This window comes from Salvia hispanica, chromosome 5 (genome assembly GCF_023119035.1).
Source record: "Salvia hispanica cultivar TCC Black 2014 chromosome 5, UniMelb_Shisp_WGS_1.0, whole genome shotgun sequence".
Classification (NCBI taxonomy): domain Eukaryota; kingdom Viridiplantae; phylum Streptophyta; class Magnoliopsida; order Lamiales; family Lamiaceae; genus Salvia; species Salvia hispanica.
Genome location: NC_062969.1, coordinates 11,640,370 through 11,660,110, shown reverse-complemented (window position 1 = coordinate 11,660,110; position 19,741 = coordinate 11,640,370). Strand labels below are relative to the sequence as shown.

Below are 19,741 nucleotides of genomic sequence, written 5' to 3'. Positions count from 1 at the left end.
GGTGTCACAGATATTCAATCTATATCCTATCACATATTAATTCATAAAGAAATACTACTCCTACTACATATTAGTTGTAATTTATTGCAATTTAAGTGATCCCTCCTCTATTTTATTAGGATTAGTCTTCTGTATTTGCTTATTATTATATACTTTGAAAAAAAAATGTTTTAAAAAAATAACTAACACGATAGTATTCGTAAATTACATGACATATATATTTAAAATTAAAATGCTTTAAAATACAAACAATAAATTTGTGAGAATCAACTATTGTAGATAATAGTATTACTTAAATTAAAATGTATTTCTTTAAAAAAACACTCCATTTAAATATTATTTAAAATAAATAATTATTTTAATAAAATATTTACTCCGTATAATATATTTTGCACTCTGTCCGACCCCACGAGTTTTCTATCCTGGATCCGCCATTGGGGACGTCCGTCGTGGCACTGCAATGGCGGACGTCGTCAGAAAGCCGCGGATCTGCGGTGTCTGTAAGCGACGTCCGCGTCTGCCTCCCGCACGCCTAATGGCGGACGTCCGGCACGCCGGTCCGACGTCCCGACGTCCGCCATTGCTGATGCTCTAACACCATCCTCTCTCTCCCTCTGGGCATTCGAGTTTTACTTGTGTTGAAATGTCATCAATTGACAATAAAGAAAAAGAAAGAATCACAATACTATGTGCTATGTACTATTTATATTCAGGTCAGCTGAACAGGTGCTTGAGTTTGAATGGGGGTTGTCCTTTGGAGCTAAGCTTGTGGAACCACGCAGCAGCGAGTAGAGTGGCCAGTTGTGGCCATTCTTTGTTAGGGCTTTTTGTTCAATCTCAGGAATATATCGAATGTTGTGATTGTGCAGACAATCTCAATGAAGAAATCGCATTACTTAGACACAAATTAAGACTGAAACGAAGATAACCAATGTTGCAGAATATTAAAGGAGATGATAAGCAGAATGTGATAACTTCACTAAGTAGTCTTGATTTTCTTCAATACCAACAAATTCACATTTTTTTGCTTGTAAATATCAGGTTGTTTCCTCTTTTTGGCGTGTATATTCTGAATGCTCGTTTTGTTAATGCCCTCTTCTTTTTTGTCCCCTATTTATTTCACACTTTTTTGAGAATTATTGTTCATCTATAGATCTCGACTTATGATTGATGATTGATTGTCGGAAGTAGGATTTCTTGTTTTATCCTGATTTTGATTCTTGATTATTGTTCTGTTAATGCCCTTTACTCGTTTCATTATATGTAAATTGACAGTGTAACAAATAAATTATACTTACTCGCGCACCCATCTTACGTCATATTTCATTTCGAGCCATCTAACCTATCTTGGGAATTTTTCTTATTAGCAAGCAACAAAGAAACGACTCGAACAGAAAAGAAAAAAGCACAATTCCAACAACTAATTCTCTACCAATGGCTCGAGTAGGAAAGATGGTTAAGCGCAATACCAAGGAGAAAACACAAGCACAAAAGTACGAGAATAAAGGATCTCCATACTATTTGTTTGCAAACTAAAGAAACAAACGTTATACTCCATCCGTCCGTCATTAGGAGTCTCATTCATGGGCGGCACGTGTTTTAAGAAATGTTAAGAAAAGTGGGTGGAAAAAAGTTAGTGGAATAGGGGTTTCACTTGTATATATTAGTTTTAAATGAAATGTGAGTGAAATGAGTTAGTGGAAGGTGAAACCCTATTACCATTCATGGTAAAAGTGAACCGGAACTCCTATTCGTGGACGGACTAAAATGGAAAAACGGGACTCCAATTCGTGGACTGGGGGAGTAGTATTGTGATATTTGTGTAACAAAATTTACAATAAAGACAGTTCATAACTTAAATATTAGGGATGCGATTCTCAGTTGTTCAGTTAAACGATAACTGAAATTCAAGGGTCCGTACCGGTTTGCATTTTTTCTCGAAGCTGGTTATCGGTTATAACCGATAACTGAAATTAAATTCAATCATTTTTTAATGAATAAAATTTTATAATATTTTTATACTTTTAAATTTCATATCTATATTACATTGATTTTGCACTTCTTTATGTGAGGTCATAATAGAAGAAAATGTAATTTACTTCTAAATTTTGTCAAAGTCTATTTTAATTTGTGTCTCTCATTTATAATATCTCAAAGTCAATAAAGTGCCTAAACATTATTTTAAAAATAAGATAACCCTTCACCCAATTATCGTAAAAAAAAATTAGATCATTTAAAGTTTAAACTTTCGAAGTGCCTAAACAAATTTATGTATTACTAGGAATTAGAAATAATAATAATAATAATAATAATAATAATAATAAATAAATAATAATAATAATAATAATAGATGAAAATTGAAAATTTAAAAGTTGAAGTGTTGGACTTTTAATCATTCGATTATTTTGGTTATAATCGTTAACCGATCGGTTCTAACCGAATCGGTTATGCGTGCTATATGAACATTTAAAGTATTTTATGTGATTTGCAATTTTATTACTTTTGTATTTTTTAATTAAAGTTAATTTTAATGACATTTCATCTACAATAAATAGTATTGAATTATTTATATTAGTAAATATAATTTTTGCTTGAGGTGTGGAGTGCATAGTTAGGTTTTACTTGTCCAATAACAAATAAATCAAAAGCGAGCTTTTTGCTTCATCTTTAGGTCCGTAAAATGAGTTTGACTCATGTTTGCCAGGTTAAGAAATTAGGTCAAATTATAAAAGTATCATTTACTAAGAGTATCCACAATAGTGGACTAGCGTGCGGACTAGCAACCAGCGAGCTGCTAGTCTGTCGCGCTAGTCCACTAATGCGACCGGCTAGCGGGTAACGGACGAGCGCGACGGACAACCTCTTGTCTGTTGGATAAGACGCTAGTCTGTCCGCTAGTCCGCTATTGTAGGCTCCCGACGGACTAGCGGTTTTTTCAAAAAAAAAATTCAAAACTCTATACATACGGCTCGTTGCACTTCATTTTCATTTGCACCACTTGTATTAATGAGTTTCTCTCTCCCTCTCTACTCTCATTTTTATTCAACATAAATGGAGCACGACAACGACTCTCCAGCCATAAGCGAATCGCAAACTTCGACGTTCCCCGTTGGAGATAGGATGGGCGGAAACGCCTTCGGGATGACGGGACTGATGCCCCAAATGGCGGGGATGATGCCCGAGTACTACAATATGTACCCTTGGGCCGGGATGGCAGGGATGATGCCCCAAATGGCGGGCATGAATGCGGGGATGACGGGGGTGAGCAGGATGATGCCCCAGATGATGCCCCAGATGGCGGGGATGAGCGGGATGATGGGAATGATGGGGGTGAGCGGGATGACGAGGATGGTGCAGGGCCAGCCAGTCGCTGCGGGTGGTAGTAGGGTGGGGGTCCCCGAATTCCCTTGGGACAATGTCTATCAGCCCACTCTTGACTTTTTGACAGGTGGTACTCCATCGGAGTCTTTGTTCAGTTCTGATGAGACTTTCTCACTGGAGGAATAGGGCATATCTCCCATTGGGGTGCCTCCCACTTAGAGAAATGATATGCTGCGGGATTAAATTTGAGCGCCTGTGAGCGACAAGTGGTGTTTTCTCTCTCTCTCCTCACATCTCCACATTTCTCTCTCTTTTTTCTCTCCTCACCGTCTTCTTCCACCATTTTTTTCCTCTCCTCATTATTTATCAAGAAAAATCTGAATCAGCCATATTTACTCATGAGTGTGCAAAGTAATAAAACCGCAAATCAGACATTTTTCTAGACATGGGGCGGTTTCTTCATTTAGCAGTGCGATTATTTATATTAGTGTGATATTTAGAAAAACTCATTATTTAATTTATCCTGCCATCATGTGAGGTATCCATCAATTCTTTGAGGTGTGCTCTAGGTGAAGCTCCTCTTTTTGCCTAATCATTAGCATTATAAAGCTGTTTGCTAAGCTGATTTAGGAACATGACATGTGAATTCTTGTTGTTTTGAGGAGGATGTCAAATCCAAGGCCAAATGCAATTCAGCAATCCGGCGAGTTGAACATGAGTGAACTCGTTAGTCTGTTGAGTTGGAGGCATTGTAAATTTAGCAGTCCAATGAATTAGCAAAATATATTTGATCTGTCCAAAATTCAAAATTCTCTTATCTTTTATCTTCTATCTCTATCTCAAATAAATTCCTATATGAAAAAAATAGTCCATAACAACAACAGCTCATGCAGATTAGAATAAGCTAATACTTGTTAAAACAAAAATATAATTACGGAAAATATACATAAAGATATTATAGCAATATAACAATTGTGTGTTAAAATAGAAAGGACTGCCACGTGGAGAGGGAGAGAGTGGCGGAAGAGTTTATTAGAGAGGTGTGATAAGCTGCTTCGCAACATAGCGGAGTTTGCTGCAGCCGAGTTCAAAAAAATATAATCATAAATATTCATTTCAAAGCTAATCATAAATATTCTCATATTTTATTAAAGAATCCAAAAAAAAGAGAAATAATATTAAAAAGAAGATAAATTTAAGTTAATTGAAAATATTTATGAGTTCCAAATACATAATTATGGATAGAGTTAAGCATATATATGTACTTAAATAGATTTTTGTAATTGAAGGTGAAATACAAGATTATTTATAGAAACTATAGATTAAAATAATCATTATATATCTAAAATTAGTGACATGCTATTCGATCTACTTTCATTTTTTCACTACTTTCATTTTTTCACTATGTAAACGGCGTGTGATCCAAAAATAACTCTATTTAAAATTTGTTTCTTTGTTACTGATATCTTCTCCTTTTTCTTAGGATAATGAACGACCAACGCCATTTTTTATTATATAATTTAAAATTTGCAAAAAGGATGATGTTATTCTGATAGAACCAGACACGTTGTGGATAGCCAAAAAACCAAATTCAGCGATCAAAGATTTCAGGTATGAATTCACCGTGATGAGACTCCTTAAATTTATTTTCACTTAACTACTAAAAAAAACACACATATATGAATAGGGGTGCGATCATATCATAACTCATATTTATGTGATAACCTAATAACCCTATTATTTTATGGGTCAAAAGTATCATTTTTACTAAAAATGATATTTATACACGATAAAATGATATTTTTTCAGCATGCATAAAATGATACTTTTATTCCATAAAATGATATTCTGTTCCATAAAATGATATTTTTTGTCTATAAAATGAGGGTTATTAGGTTATCACCATAATTATGGGTTATGATATGATCACATCCCTATACGTGAATATATCGATAGAATTTACATAAATAATCAAAACATTAAAAATATATCTATCACTGTATTGGCATGCTTCCATCAGGCTTGCAGTGTTTAACCAATTCAATTCATGGTCCAAAAATAGATTTTGAAGTTGATTCGTTAGCTTTCGCATATGAATGAACATGCAGTTCTGCATAACTTGGATATGAGATACCAGGTCAATAAGATTTGTGTAAGATGACATTCTCTTCCCTTTAACTTTTAGGTTCAATCTACGTATATTCTCTTCCCAGCTTTCTTCGTCAAATTCTGGTCCATCCTAAAATTTTAAAATTTAATTGAAAAAAAAGTACTAATGGTGGCAACATCCATGTATGACACTTAACACATAAACTAGTTCAATAATAAAATTCCAAGTGCGATGAATGCGAAAAATTGTAAACCCTATGATTTTTCTGAATGGTTTTTATATCATGGGACATACCAAACTTCGTATTTGAGCTTAATTACCTAGATATAATTTGAAAACGGAATGATAAATCAAAGTCTCCAATTTTATTAATGCATAATTAAAAAAATTAACATGACTAACCTTTCAAAAAAGTCAATCGATTAAATTATAATTCGCCTCGAACAAGACATTGCAAGATTTTTAGTAAGATTAAGGATTTTCGAAGGCTTAGGGATATTTTATGAAAGCATTGAAAGTTGAAAATATAAAATATGATAAGCTGCAGTCCAAAAATATGGCACTCTCAAATACGATTAATCAATTAATATCCAAAATTATTTAAAGAAGTATGTAAATGTCTCCCTAAATAAACTTTCCAACACATAAAATCGCTTAAATAGCCTTGTCAAAAATTTAGCTTAAGTTGATATAGAAATACATGTACATTTTTTTTAAGAGCGTTCCCTCTCTCATTTATTTTATTTCTTTATTTTTAATTAATTTAGTAATGATTCTCCAACTATTATATGTTGATTCAATCCCTCGACCTATTAAATAGAGGGGTACGAAGTAAGGTACGGTGACTCAATTCCTCGACCTATTGAATAGAAGGGGGAAGCGTTTACGAAGGTTCGCTTCATTCGACACTCTCAGTTAACTACCCGCATCAAGTATTCTCGAATAACAAGTGCTCTCTACATAGCTAAAATTATAATGCTCATGTAGAAATCTAAAAGTTGAAGAATATGTCTATATACAAATGATAAGGTATTACAATTCTTAGCAGAAACATACACATTAAAAGATCCTTAATATATATCCGAATCTATATCCCAGATAGCAACCAACCATAAACAAACCACACAAACCGTAGTAACATGATCAATGACCTATTTTTTGTCATCCTAAACCAAAAGAATCTTGCAACCAGCCAATTTAACATAAATATAATCAAAGAAAAAAGAATTTCATCCTTTGTTTTTGCCTGAAGTCCTTGGGTCTGAATCACGAAACATCGTAGTTTTTCAGCTTAAGCCGAAGCAAGTCAGTGTTCTTCCCACCTATCTAGTCTCATTGGTTCTTCTGTAAGGAGCCAGCTTCCATCAATTTCAAGCTAAGACTGTTGTATCGTTCCCGTGAATATTGTCTCGATGCTTTTCTCCAATCTGTGCCGGATTTCATCATTGCAGTGAACTCCTCGTAACTTATACGACCATCCTGCAGAAATATTGAAAACACGTTCATTCACTTTGCGTTGGATGATGGATTAGCTGGAGTAAAACAATAAAGATCACATTTTTATGGATGGACGTGTAATATTTCAAATACCCAATCCATCTAATGTCGATCTAACTCGCCACTCAGAGTCTAGAGTAAAATCCTACTATGTCTTGTGTTCCCAAGCTCAACTTTAAACCGTCTCATAGGAAACATATAGAAACCGGACTAGAAGAATTAGTATTGCTAACCTTGTCCGTGTCAACATCTTGAATGATGGCATTTATGACCTCTTCACTGGTAGCTTCTGGCTCATCAGCAAAGGCGTCCCTCAGCTCTTCAATTTCTATGTATCCAGTTCCATTTTTATCAAAATAGTCGAAGGCCTTGCGCAGATGGTCATCATTGCCCAACTTCCTTAGGTGTACAGAAATGGCAACAAACTCTGCACAGTCGAGATACCCATCCTTATCCACATCGCCCTGCAAGAAGATTGACAGACAGACTCATTACTTCCGCATAGTTGAATAGTGGAAAAGAAAAAATGTAGTACTAGTTTGACAAGGAATGGAAGAGATTTTATGTGAAAAAGCACGGCTTGAAGGATAATGACTCTATGGTTATCTAACCTTTCAGAAAAGATACAAAATCCTAGAGATTAATGTTTGAAGTCAAAAAGATACTTACCGCTTCCATGAGAGCTACGAGATCAGATTCGGGGATTTGATGACCAAGCTTATGTAATCCAGCTCTCAACTCATTGATGTCAATCTTCCCCTTGTTTTCTGTATCCATCAATTTGAACCCCTCCTTTATTCCCGCCACCTCCTCTACCGACAAATGCTCAGCAATCACCTGAAATTTGAATGAGAAATTTAGTACAAGAAAACTGCAAGAGCGCCACCAATGGATCTAACTCTTTTGCGACTTAAAAAACAGGAAATTACCCTTAGAGCCTTTTTCTTCAACTTATTCATCATCGAAAATTGCATGAGCTTAGCTCTGACAGTTTCACCCAGAGAAACATTAGGAGCAGTCTTTGCATTTTGTAACCAGGGATGATCTGCAAGTCGAAGAGTTATACATGTCAAGAACTTCGTATTTGAAAAAGGGCATTGGAAGGGAAGAATCAAACAGTTTATGCGAAAAACTAATAAAATAGAGTACTCCTATTTACCAAGTACTTCTTGTGCTGTAAGACGTTGTTTGGGATCAGGATTGAGCATCTTCTTCACCAGATCCTTCGCTCTATCGGATACTTTGGGCCAAGGTTCTCTTTTGAAGTCAACATTAGAACGAATGATCGCTTGGGCAACTCCTTGTTCAGTTTCTGCACGCCACAGGCAATTTATGTAAGAAATACATGAAAAAATAAGAGCCCGAATAAAGGACATGATCTCAAATTCAAACTTCCAGATACGCTGACCGTTTTAAGAAAATGTAGATTCAGCCAATTACTTAAATTATATTGTACCACGTTAGGGTGCAGGTGTTATTGGATTAACAGATATTATGGAAACTTACCAGCCCAAAATGGCGGAACACCGCAGAGTAAAATGTAGAGAATCACTCCAGCACTCCAGACGTCAATTTCTGGACCGTAGTTCCTTTTCAGCACCTCCGGAGCCATATAATAGGGACTTCCAACTATCTCATCAAATATCTGGCCTGTTAAATTACTAATAAATCAGTTACAGATGAAAAGAATCAACCTTATATCTAGCTGTACAATGAGTACTCTGAGTGCAAAGGCATTACCAGGCTTGAAGAAGACGGACAGCCCAAAATCAATAGCTTTGAGGGGTGCTGTTTCCTTCTTATTGCTGAACAAGAAATTTTCAGGTTTGAGATCACGATGTATGACTCCATGCTTGTGACAGTTCTGCAGAGAAGTCCGACTTAATATAGTACGTCAAAAGCATAAGCAAATTAATAAAATTGGCTAGCTGCAGAGAATCATTGCAGAGGCAAGATGCCACACAGTGGAATCAAATCAATGATAGGGAGAACCATATGTGTTTATATAGTACGTCAAAAGCATAAGCAAATTAATAACAACAAAACCCGACACACAAGCAATAAGGCTAATACATCTTCCTATTTTTGCATCTCAATGACATAAAGAAAATATACCACCAAATAGAATCTGATAACCCGAAAACCTAGATGTACCAAGATCTAAATGAGTTGCATGCTATATTACTATTCAACTGAATCAACATTTATCAATCCAGTCTATCACATTACTAACAATCCTTTGAGATGAATGTTATAACACTTCATATTAACTAAACAAAACAGCCCCTAATACTGGAACAAAATTAAATAGTGTAAAAGAAGTAAATACCACTCCATACAAATTATCTAAGCACAAAGCCCCAAATCCAATCACAGAAACCCTCACCTGAATAACTTCAACAATCGTGCGAGTCACAGCTGCAGCAGCCCTTTCGGTATAATGACCTCTAGCAACAATCCTATCAAACAACTCACCACCCTCGCACAACTCCATGACTAAATGGACTGCACTATCATCCTCATAAGTGTCCTTCAACGTCACTATATTGGAATGCTTAGGCAGATGCTTCATGATCTCAACCTCCCTCTTAACATCCTCAATATCCACTCTAGTCCTCAACTTCTTCTTTGATATCGACTTACAAGCAAGAATCTCTCCATTGCTTTTATCAGTACACATATACGTGATCCCAAATTCACCCCGTCCGAGCTCCCGCCCGAGCTCATAAAACTCCTCTATGTTATGCCCTGTTGGATTCTCCAACACATAAGATTTATGCCCACCATTTGGAACAGGCTTCCCATCGAAGTAAGGATTTGGCTTCTTCTCATCAGAGGTTTGCGGTGTTGCACAACAATTACCCATTACGGAAAATGAACCAAAATCCACCTGTTTGACTAAAAAGCCCCAATTTCTCCAGCAAAATGTAAATCACAAACACGAGATCGAGTAAAACCCTAGCTTATCGATCGGTAAAATCAACCACAGGTACAAAACCCCTATCTAATAAAGCTAATGACTTTCACACCTAAATTTTCAAATCTCAGATTCCTTCACCTATCCCGATCTCTGAGCCAGTAGAGTTTCTGGATTGCAGCAAACAAAAGTCAATAACCGCGAAAATTCAATCCTTCTCAAATCTAAAATACACAAATATAACGAAGCTTCAAAGCACACCTGAACGAAATCCGAAGTTGAATGAGAGACTATTGACCCAAAAAATGATATTAGTATATCCTTTTCAATCCAATGAGCTGATGCAATAAATACGTGAAGAGAATTTTGAATCTGAAACGAATAAATTTGGATTGCTCCGAGTCGTAGGACGGTGGGGGCTACGATTTTTGAGAGGGTTTGGAAATCGAAATTGAAGAAATGCTGAAATTGGGAGTGTGGAAATTCAACATATATGAACTGCTGAGTTAGAGAGTCAAAGAAATTTCATCAACACTTTCCTTCTACTCCCACTATTTATTTATTTTTTATTTTTTTTGTCAACTTACTTTTTTAGAAGTCATATTTGAATTTATATTTCTTTTAATCTTTTGCTAACTTATTCTTGCATATCAATTGGAGTATTCATTCTTGTGACTTGTCAATTTTGAATTGCTTGAATAGGAATCCGATTTACTACCTTTGAAGCGTGAAGTTAGAGTAATTATACGAAATATGGAGTATAGTACTAGTAGTATTAGTTAATACTAGTATGATTTTTTTAAAGAAAAAATTGCAGCAAAATAGACATTAACACGACACACCACAAAATTGTACATAATCCATAAAAGTGACGATTTTATAACTGAAAATCATGCTCGAATTTCATGAAGATTTCTAATTAGGTCATCTTGGGCATTTAAACTAACAACAACAACAACAACAATAACAATAATAATAATAATAATAATAATAATAATAATAATAATAATAATAATAATAATAATAATAATAATAATAATAATAATATCCTTACAGCATTTAAATTGTCCACACCATAGGTTGTCAAACTACTAAGCAAGCCACTTGTTGCTCAACTGTTTTTGGTTTGGTTGCATGAACTTTCCAGCCATTGATTTGACTTTTATGTTTGAATAATTCAATTCACACTAAAAAAGTGTGGATATTTTTCTTTTTTGTTATTTATTAATTACGTGTACCATATTAAAGATATTATGGGGTGGGTGTAATATATCACGTGACAAATGAAATGAAATGGATGGATGCTTCTTAGAAGCTTATTATGGAATTTAATTTTTCAAGAACGGCCTGCACCGAGTCAAACTCGGCGATTTGACACATAAATTGGAGGCGCAATTATACACATTATACAATTACATTGGTTACTTTGAGAGAGAATTTAGTACAATATACGACATAGAGAGCTCAACTTGAAAGATCAAACCACACCAATCATTTTGTTTTCAAGTTCATTCGAATGATTCTTGTATCTTTAACGAGTGGTATCGGCTATGGGAACTTATCATACAAAAGAAAAGAGAGAATGGATGCAAATTGCAACAAGATTATAGAGTCACGGAGAATCAAAATGAGGGTCATGCTCATCTAGCAAGGCTTGACTGATGCTCTCGACGTCCTTGGTCCGTAGGCAAAAAACAAGACACTGATCTTGATACTAAAGATCTTGTGAAGACGAAAAACGTGATGGCCAGGGAGCATAATGCGATTATGCCATTATTCTGTCCCCTGTAGATAAGCTCATTCGAGAGATTTCAAGGAAACTATTAAGGCAAGAGTGTGGGCGAGGTTAGAGAGCCTCTACATGATAAAATCTCTCGCAAACCGCTTATATATGGAGCAAAAATTGTACTCACACAAGGTCTTTGAAGAGAAGGCAATTGGTGAACAATTGAATGAATTCAAGAAGACGGTGGACGACCTCGCAAATTTTGATGTGAAGCTCGAAGACAAAATAAGGCAATACGCTCTACCAAAATCTTTTGAGCACCTAAAATATATCGTGCTTTACTTGGAGTATCTTTTATAGATTAATTTAGTATAACAACTAGCCAATGGCCATCGATTATAATCAATAATTAACTGGATCCTTTAAGTGCCAAGATCAAAGTGTTTCAGTTATTTTATATTATCGACTAATCGATAACCACATATTTCGATTTGATCATTTTGATAATTGGTAAGATATCGGAATCATTCAAGCCACCCTAAGCGCAACCAACAAACTGATGGAATTAAAAAGAGTTTTGTCTAAATTTAAAGATTCGTTCATCATGAGACCCACTTTTTGAAAAGGTTATGGCATTTTACAATTGATTTAAGCTGTTTTATTTGTTTATGTTGGACACGTACTAATCAGCTGGGTTTCTCACAGCAGAATACAAGGCCCGGTTTTATTGGGCTAATTCTTATCTATTTTCCTGGTTTTGCATGGTATTGTTAATCAGCTGGGTTTCTCAAAGCCCAATACAAAGCCCGGTTTTATCATTTGTCCTGTTTGGAAAACCATGGGTGACAACAACTCCCTCTGACCCAAGTTATTTGAGAAATAATTTTATTTTGTTCTAAATTACTTAAATCATACATCTCTTTTTATTAAATAAAAAATAAAAAAAAATATTTTCTTATAATTTACCCTCTATTTTGTATTTTATTTTATTATCTCTTTTACTTAATTTTAAAACATCAATTCTCAAAATGAATGTCCAAACAAATGTCTCAAGTAATACGAGACAGAGTGACTAATTTAAATGGGAATTTTATGTTTCCGAGAGTTTGAATTTGATATTAATTAATCATGCTATTTGTTTCCACCGCACATGGAAAAATTTAATTAGTTTGACTTTGTAATTGTTTGTTTGTTTAAATTTCTTTTTTTAGTTGCCGATTGATTTGAGTTAACCCTTTCAGTTTTCATAATTAGGTCATATACTTGTTTTAATTTTATTTGTTGATAAATTAATTAAGATTAATTACATAAAATTCTAATAATTTTTTAACTTTATAGTAATTAATAATTATTGGTGGACGCCATAATGATAAAAATATTGGTGGACGCCATAATAATGAATGTATCCATTGATATTGATATACACCAATGTTTTAAAAATCGGACCGGACCGGCCGGTTCGACCGGTTCAGCCGCGAACCGGTAGGCAGTCTGGTCCGGTTTGCCTTTAAAAACCGTCTGTAGGTTGACCCGGAATGGGTAAAATCGCCCGATCGAACCTGTTGAACCGCTAACCGGAACCGGTTTTCAATATTAAAATATTATTTTACTTGGTTTATGGAGTTTTGGTTTGAGAATTGAGATTAGTTCACGTAATCAATTAACTCAATTAAGAATTCACAACGTCAGCGTCGTTTCCACTTCCCACCTTCCCACTTCTCCCTCCACTTAGTGACTTTCTCCTTCCCATTTCTCCCTCGATTCTCCACACCTCAGCCGCCCTCGCTACCTCCGGCGTTCCAAATCGCCGCTTCGACCTGCTGGGCTCCCTCTCGTCGCGCTCCTTCTCTCTTGCTCTCTCATTGACGCTCATTCCCTCTCCTCGATCACATCCAACACCGCACCTCGCCGCCTCCGTATCCCCATCACCGCTGCACATTTAGCCTTCCATTTTGTTCTTCACTGCTCTGTTTTTCCAAATATTAATGCTTTATCTATTTTATACTACTATCCTAATTTTACATTAATGGAGTACACATAGAATTTGTGAAGAAATGGAGTGAAATTATGTATATGTATTGAAGATGTTAGTTTAAAAGAAGTCAAGAATGAAGTGCATGTGTTTGTTTCTCAAATTTAATACCCTACAGTCTGCAGTCTGCACTACTATGTTCTCTCATAATTTTCTTGATAATATGGAGTATAGCTTCGAAACCTCCCAATTTGTTGACAAGAATGGCATGGCAGTGTGTGGAAAAATCTTGGTTGTAGGTCATGGTCCAAATATTTCATTTTTGATATTTTTATAAGGCTATTTTTATTTTTTATTCACATATATTATTATATGTATTTAATAATATATAATATATGTGTTTATTATATAATCCGGTTCGACTGGTTGAACCAGTGAACCAGTAACGACGCCGGTTCGCCGGCCGATCTGATTTTTAAAACATTGATATACATTCGATCGTCTAATATAAACTGCATATATTTTTCACCACATATAATCATGCGTAGGTTGATGTGATTGTAATAAATGATAAAAACAAATATGTAACAACATTTTATTTAATTGACTGAGAGTCTTCAAACCACAGTATATATATAAGGATTATTTATAAAAAAAGAAATAAATCTCTCTGAAAAAATGGATTTGATGAATTATTGGATGATGGTTCAATAATGGAAGGTGTTGTACATTTATGGATTTTGTGCCACGAATGCTGATTATGACTAATCCACCACCAATAGCATAATCATCGATAAAATCATTAGAGGGACAGCTCATCCATTTGACAAAAGTTGAACATGACATTTTCTTTATTTTATAGAGTGAACTTCAAAAATGGTCCCTGGACTATGGGTTTATCTCGAAAATGGTCCCTGGACTTTAAAAATATCACCAGTAGTCCCTGGACTAAGGGTTAATATCAAAAACGGTATTTTGAGACGAAAATGCCCTTTTGAGGGGTTTGGGCAATTTGGTCTTTTTACACTTTTAACATTTTAAATCTGATATTATTTTAGTTATGTACTAAATCTGATATTATTTCAAAATTATCATTTTTCTTCCCTTTTGTCATCCTTCACTTTATTTCTTTATTTCAATATTAGATTTAATTTTACAAAATTAAATTTTAAATTTCAATTTTTAAATATCAATAAATTTTTTTAATTAAAACTATTAATTCATGGAAACTATAAATGTTGATTAAAACTATTAATTTTTATTATTTAATATAATATTAAGCTGAATTGAAGAAGTACAGAAAAATAATATTAATCGTGATGGAAAAATAAGAGCTATTCTATTTAGCATTCGTTCGGTTGTTATAATTGCTTGTGATTGAATATTATGAAGTCGACTAAAAATTTTGTATAGGAGTATTTTTGTTGAAATTTTCTAGTCATTTTGATTGATTGTTTTCAAATTAATAAACGAAAATTATATTAGTCTTACATTAGACGCATAGAATAAATCGTGTTATATTGTCTATTTATGATTAAAGCTATTAAATATTGATTAAAACTAAGACGTTGTTATATCTTATTGATTAAATATTAGACACTATCAAATATTGATTATGACTAATAATTTTTGTTATTTAATAATTTTTATAATTAAAAAAATTTATTGATATTTAAAAACTGAAATTTAAAATTTAATTTTGTAAAATTAAATCTAATATTGAAATAAAGAAACTAAGTGAAGGATGACAAAAGGGAAGAAGAATGATAATTTTGAAATAATATCAGATTTAGTACATAACTAAAATAATATCAGATTTAAAATGTTAAAAGTGTAAAAAGACCAAATTGCCCAAAACCCCAAAACCCCTCAAAAGGGCATTTTCGTCTCAAAATATCGTTTTTGATATTAACCCTTAGTCCAGGGACTACTGGTGATATTTTTAAAGTCCAGGGACCATTTTCGAGATAAACCCATAGTCCAGGGACCATTTTTGAAGTTCACTCTATTTTATAACAACTCATTCAATCGTTTATTTTTTTATATTCAATATTCGATATGATAATAGTTCGTCCACAGATCAATAGCCAAGCTGGTACAAATTAGACCATTACCATATATCCAAGCAAACAAAGATACAAGTACAACCAACATGTACGCTTTATGAAATAGGCATTTCATACAAGTACTACTAAATGCTCATTAGTTACACGTAACTAGAATCACAACGACTCGATTGTATTGAAAAAATTAGGGATCTCAATGTAGTCCGCAACATGTGGGCTGGCCTAAATAATCCGCCAAATTTATAGGGGTAGGGCTGAAAATTTTCAGCCTAATAAAATTACAGTCTGATTAGCATGTACCTGATTAACCCGTAATCCGTTAGGGCCAGACCCAAAAACCCGATGGGCAGGCCCGAAAACCCGATAAAATTTCTATCGTTCTATTTGTTTGACTCTAATTCGACATTTCATTGGTTATTTTATAATATAGATTACTAAAAAAATAACTTTTAACTTTAAATATATAAATTATATTAAATTTTTATTAACATAGTAATAGATAAATAAATTAGAAACTTCAAATTCAGTAAAAAATATATTTAAATTTCTAAAACATGCTTTAAAATTTCTTGGTGTTTATGTTTTATTTTGCATAAATCTCAAATATTAGTATTTGATCATGTTTATGTTTGAGTTTAAGCATATATCTCAAATTTATCATAATTAAATATTTTACATTTTATAAATATAACTAATTATCACCATTATTTATTGGATTGATCGCATGTTAATTTTATCGGTAGCAACCCGATTAATCCGTTGAGCTAACCCGAAACCCGAGCTTTTAGGGTTAGGGTTGAACTTTTACAACCTGAAAAAATACAACCCGATTAGCCCGAACTCGATTGACCCGCAATCCGAATAGGATTGGCCTGAAACCCTATGGACTGGCCCGATTAACATACCTATAAAAAAATAATCAAATCAAACTCATGCACGTAATATGGAAATAAATGTTCAAAGGGTATATAATATGATGATCAAAATTCTTGTTGAGACATAAAAATGACTCATTAATCCCCATACTCAAAAGCTAAGAAAAGTCGTTTTAAACTTCATTTCAACATCAGATCATTTCTCAATTCAAGTATCAAACAAATCCTTAATTTAGTTAATAGAACCATAAATATTACGATTATTCATAAGTTTAGTACAATAAATTTTTGTACTAATCCGTTCACCAAAATTTGTCTCATTTTCCCATTTCTGTCCATCCCTCAAAATTTGTCTCATCTCATTTTTACTATTTTTAGTAGTGGACCTCATATTCCACAAACTCATTTCTACTCACATTTTATTATAAAACTAATATATAAAAGTAGGATCCACAATCCACTAACTTTTTTTTCAACTCACTTTCCATTACATTTCTTAAAACTCGTGTCCGATCAAAGTGGGACAAATATTAGTGGACGGAGGTAGTAGTATTTAGATATTGGTCAATTTCAATCTAAATCTATCAAGTGTGGAAGTCGCTACACCAGCAATCAATTCAAGCATCCTCATTTTTGCAATCAATATCTCCTCAATCAACAATAATATTATGAACTCACACACAAAATAACCAAATCAAAATAAATATAAAAATCAAATCAAATTTTTTTACCGTCCACATATATAGTAGCTTGATCACCATTCTTCCATGACTAATATATCTCGATGTTGAACGAGCAAAGAGCGAGAAACAACACTCACAATCAAGACAATTCCGATGAATCATCGACGATGAGAGACATCCACGCCTTGACGCCGCCGCCCTCATCATCTCTATCCATGGCGTCGTCAGCCTCCGGTGAGAATTTCACCAGCATCAGCCGCGAGTTCAACGCTCTAGTCCTGGCCGGCTCCCGCTTTCGAGCCGACCAGAACCAGACCGGACTCGACCCGGCCGGCTTGGGCCGCATCGGGGAGGACCGCCACTCGGCCGAGCCGCTCGAGACCAACCCCTTAGCCATCGTCCTCGATCCCAATCCGCTGCAGTCGCCACCGCGGGAGGTGGTGACAGTGCAGCGAGTGAAGAAAGAGGAAGCGGAGACCAAGATTAATGCGTGGCAGAATGCGAAGATAGCCAAGATAAACAACCGGTTTAAGAGAGAGGAAACCGTAATCAACGGTTGGGAAGATAAGCAAGAGCATAAGTCTTCTTCATGGATGAAACATGTTGAGGTAATACTCTTACTTACTCCCTCCGTTCTTCCAAGTGTTTTTTTTTGGCACAGAATTTAATAAAAAATGTTTTAAAAGAGTTAGTAAGAGAGAATTAAGTAGAACCACCAAAAAGGGATACAAGTTCAAATTTTAGTACTACTACTGTACTACTTAATTAAGGATTGAGAAATGTAACTACCAAAGAAATTCTAGTATCTTAATCAAGATTAATTCGAGATTTAGTGTATAAGATTCGAGATGAATTTAGGTAGCGCGTCCTACTTAAAAATTAGTCAATGTCTTCCTCTTAAGGCATAATAATAATCCTAGATATGTTCATGTAGATGAACTTTAGGAAGAAAATCCACAAAAAAATCGTATGCGAATCAAGATTAATTTAATTAGGTGTTTTTTTTTTTTTTGTTACAGCTAATTTCTTCATTTTCTAGCTAGCACAATCGTCATACAACTCACCAATTTAATTAAGTTTGTGATTTGTTATATAGGGTTAGAGCTTAATTTTTCTCTGTGATGTTCAGATGGTAGCTCAACCATATTGAGATTTCATTGTGGAACATGCCATTTCATTATCATTTTGATGATTTTTATTAGTCCAAATTTAATTCAAAACGGACGTATTATTTATATAGTACAGCTATATATTGCAATTACTAATTTCAACTTATATATAGCAGATAAATCACTGTAGTATGATGTTAACTTTTATATGCATGGTTGCGTAGTTTTCCACCTCTTCAACAAAATAAATGTAAAATTGGAGGTTGATTAAAAATGAAATAATTAATTGATTAAACTTGCAGAGAAACATAGAGGAAAAGAGAGCAAAAGCATTAGAAAAGATGAGAAATGACATAGCAAAAGCCCACAGAAAAGCCGAAGAGAAAAGGGCATCTGCTGAGGGCAAAAGAGGCACTAAAATTGCTAGGGTTCTTGAAATAGCCACTTTCATGAGAGCCATGGGGCGAGCTCCTTCCAAGCGCTCTTTCTTCTAAGCATCGGTCGTCTCGCATGTGTGTCATGGCGCGATAGCAAACCAACTCCCGAGGGTTTTGAGTGCGCTCGTCTTCGAACGGTCTATCCATTGATTAAATAGAGCTCATTCTACTCCTTGTTTCTTTTACTTAGCATATCGCATGTACAACATAATACTGCAATAGTACTAATAGAATGTATTATGTATATAATGTATAAGTTCTACTAGTTCAATAGTAGGTAGTCGTTCAGTTTTGTTGTCATCGTAACAAACTATATACATGCATGTGTAACATTTTTTTCATTCATTAACCATTAGCTAGCGTGTGAAATAATGGACATGAACCTCTATTGATATAAGATGTTTTGAAAACCTCCATGAATAAAATTAGTAAGATCTTCGTATGATACTCTAAAAATAGGAACTTTGAGGCTGGCATGAGTTTCAATGCGAAATTTGTATAGTTGGAAAAAGATAGAAGAAAAAAGTGACTGAAGTATATATTCTTAGTGAGGAATAATGAGAAAAACTTGCCAAAAATAGAGGTGGACTAATTTTATTGAAAGAATCAAAATGAAAAAATAGACTATGGGGAACGAAAGGAGTATAATATAGTAATACGTGGAATGATTTAATGAATCCATGAATATCGCTTCCTAAATTGTCACAATATAGTACTACCCCATAAATCCATAACATATGATAGGCCAGGAGGAATAATTGGACCCAATTCATATTTCGTTCGGTCACATGAAAATCATACAATAGTTGGGCTTAAACCCAAAATACTAGTAGTAGTATTAATTTGTATTGTTTATGTTGATTAAAATGTGTCTTCATTCGATGAATGAATATATCTCACTCACCTTCCTAGAAGTTTCGTGCCACACCTTTCATTTTCTATGTAGTTGCAAACTTGCAAAATCTTACCAAGTTACGTTAATAGTACCAACAAAATTGTCTGATAAAAAATAGAGTACTCCGTACTAT

The 19,741-nt window shown here is 34.3% G+C and overlaps 2 protein-coding genes across 2 annotated transcripts; one reads left to right on the top strand and one right to left on the bottom strand.

Annotated features, from left to right (window-relative positions):
- Positions 1-6,415: 6,415 nt before the first annotated feature.
- Positions 6,416-10,352, bottom strand: LOC125188391 (calcium-dependent protein kinase 32-like). The gene is made up of 9 exons (XM_048085205.1): positions 10,107-10,352; positions 9,315-10,015; positions 8,669-8,792; positions 8,435-8,578; positions 8,088-8,240; positions 7,858-7,973; positions 7,598-7,765; positions 7,162-7,392; positions 6,416-6,910 (listed from the first exon to the last, which is right to left on the bottom strand). The coding sequence occupies exons 2-9, from the start codon at positions 9,792-9,794 to the stop codon at positions 6,764-6,766; spliced, it is 1,563 nt and encodes a 520-aa protein (XP_047941162.1). The 5' UTR covers positions 9,795-10,015; positions 10,107-10,352; the 3' UTR covers positions 6,416-6,763.
- Positions 10,353-17,138: 6,786 nt separating this feature from the next.
- On the top strand, positions 17,139-18,957 carry LOC125188396 (remorin 4.1-like). The gene is made up of 2 exons (XM_048085210.1): positions 17,139-17,775; positions 18,579-18,957. Exons 1-2 carry the CDS (start codon positions 17,269-17,271, stop codon positions 18,768-18,770), a joined length of 699 nt encoding a protein of 232 aa, XP_047941167.1. The 5' UTR covers positions 17,139-17,268; the 3' UTR covers positions 18,771-18,957.
- Positions 18,958-19,741: the final 784 nt, after the last annotated feature.

Bases quoted from the DNA above. Each gene is read 5' to 3' on its own strand.
- LOC125188391 (XM_048085205.1), bottom strand. From the start codon at position 9,794: ATGGGTAATTGTTGTGCAACACCGCAAACCTCTGATGAGAAGAAGCCA. The intron at 8,241-8,434 runs GTAAGTTTCCAT...TGTGGCGTGCAG, and splicing joins TGTTCCGCCATTTTGGGCTG to AAACTGAACAAGGAGTTGCC. The intron at 7,393-7,597 runs GTAAGTATCTTT...ATCTTCTTGCAG, and splicing joins TCGTAGCTCTCATGGAAGCG to GGCGATGTGGATAAGGATGG.
- LOC125188396 (XM_048085210.1), top strand. From the start codon at position 17,269: ATGTTGAACGAGCAAAGAGCGAGAAACAACACTCACAATCAAGACAAT. The intron at 17,776-18,578 runs GTAATACTCTTA...TTAAACTTGCAG, and splicing joins CATGGATGAAACATGTTGAG to AGAAACATAGAGGAAAAGAG.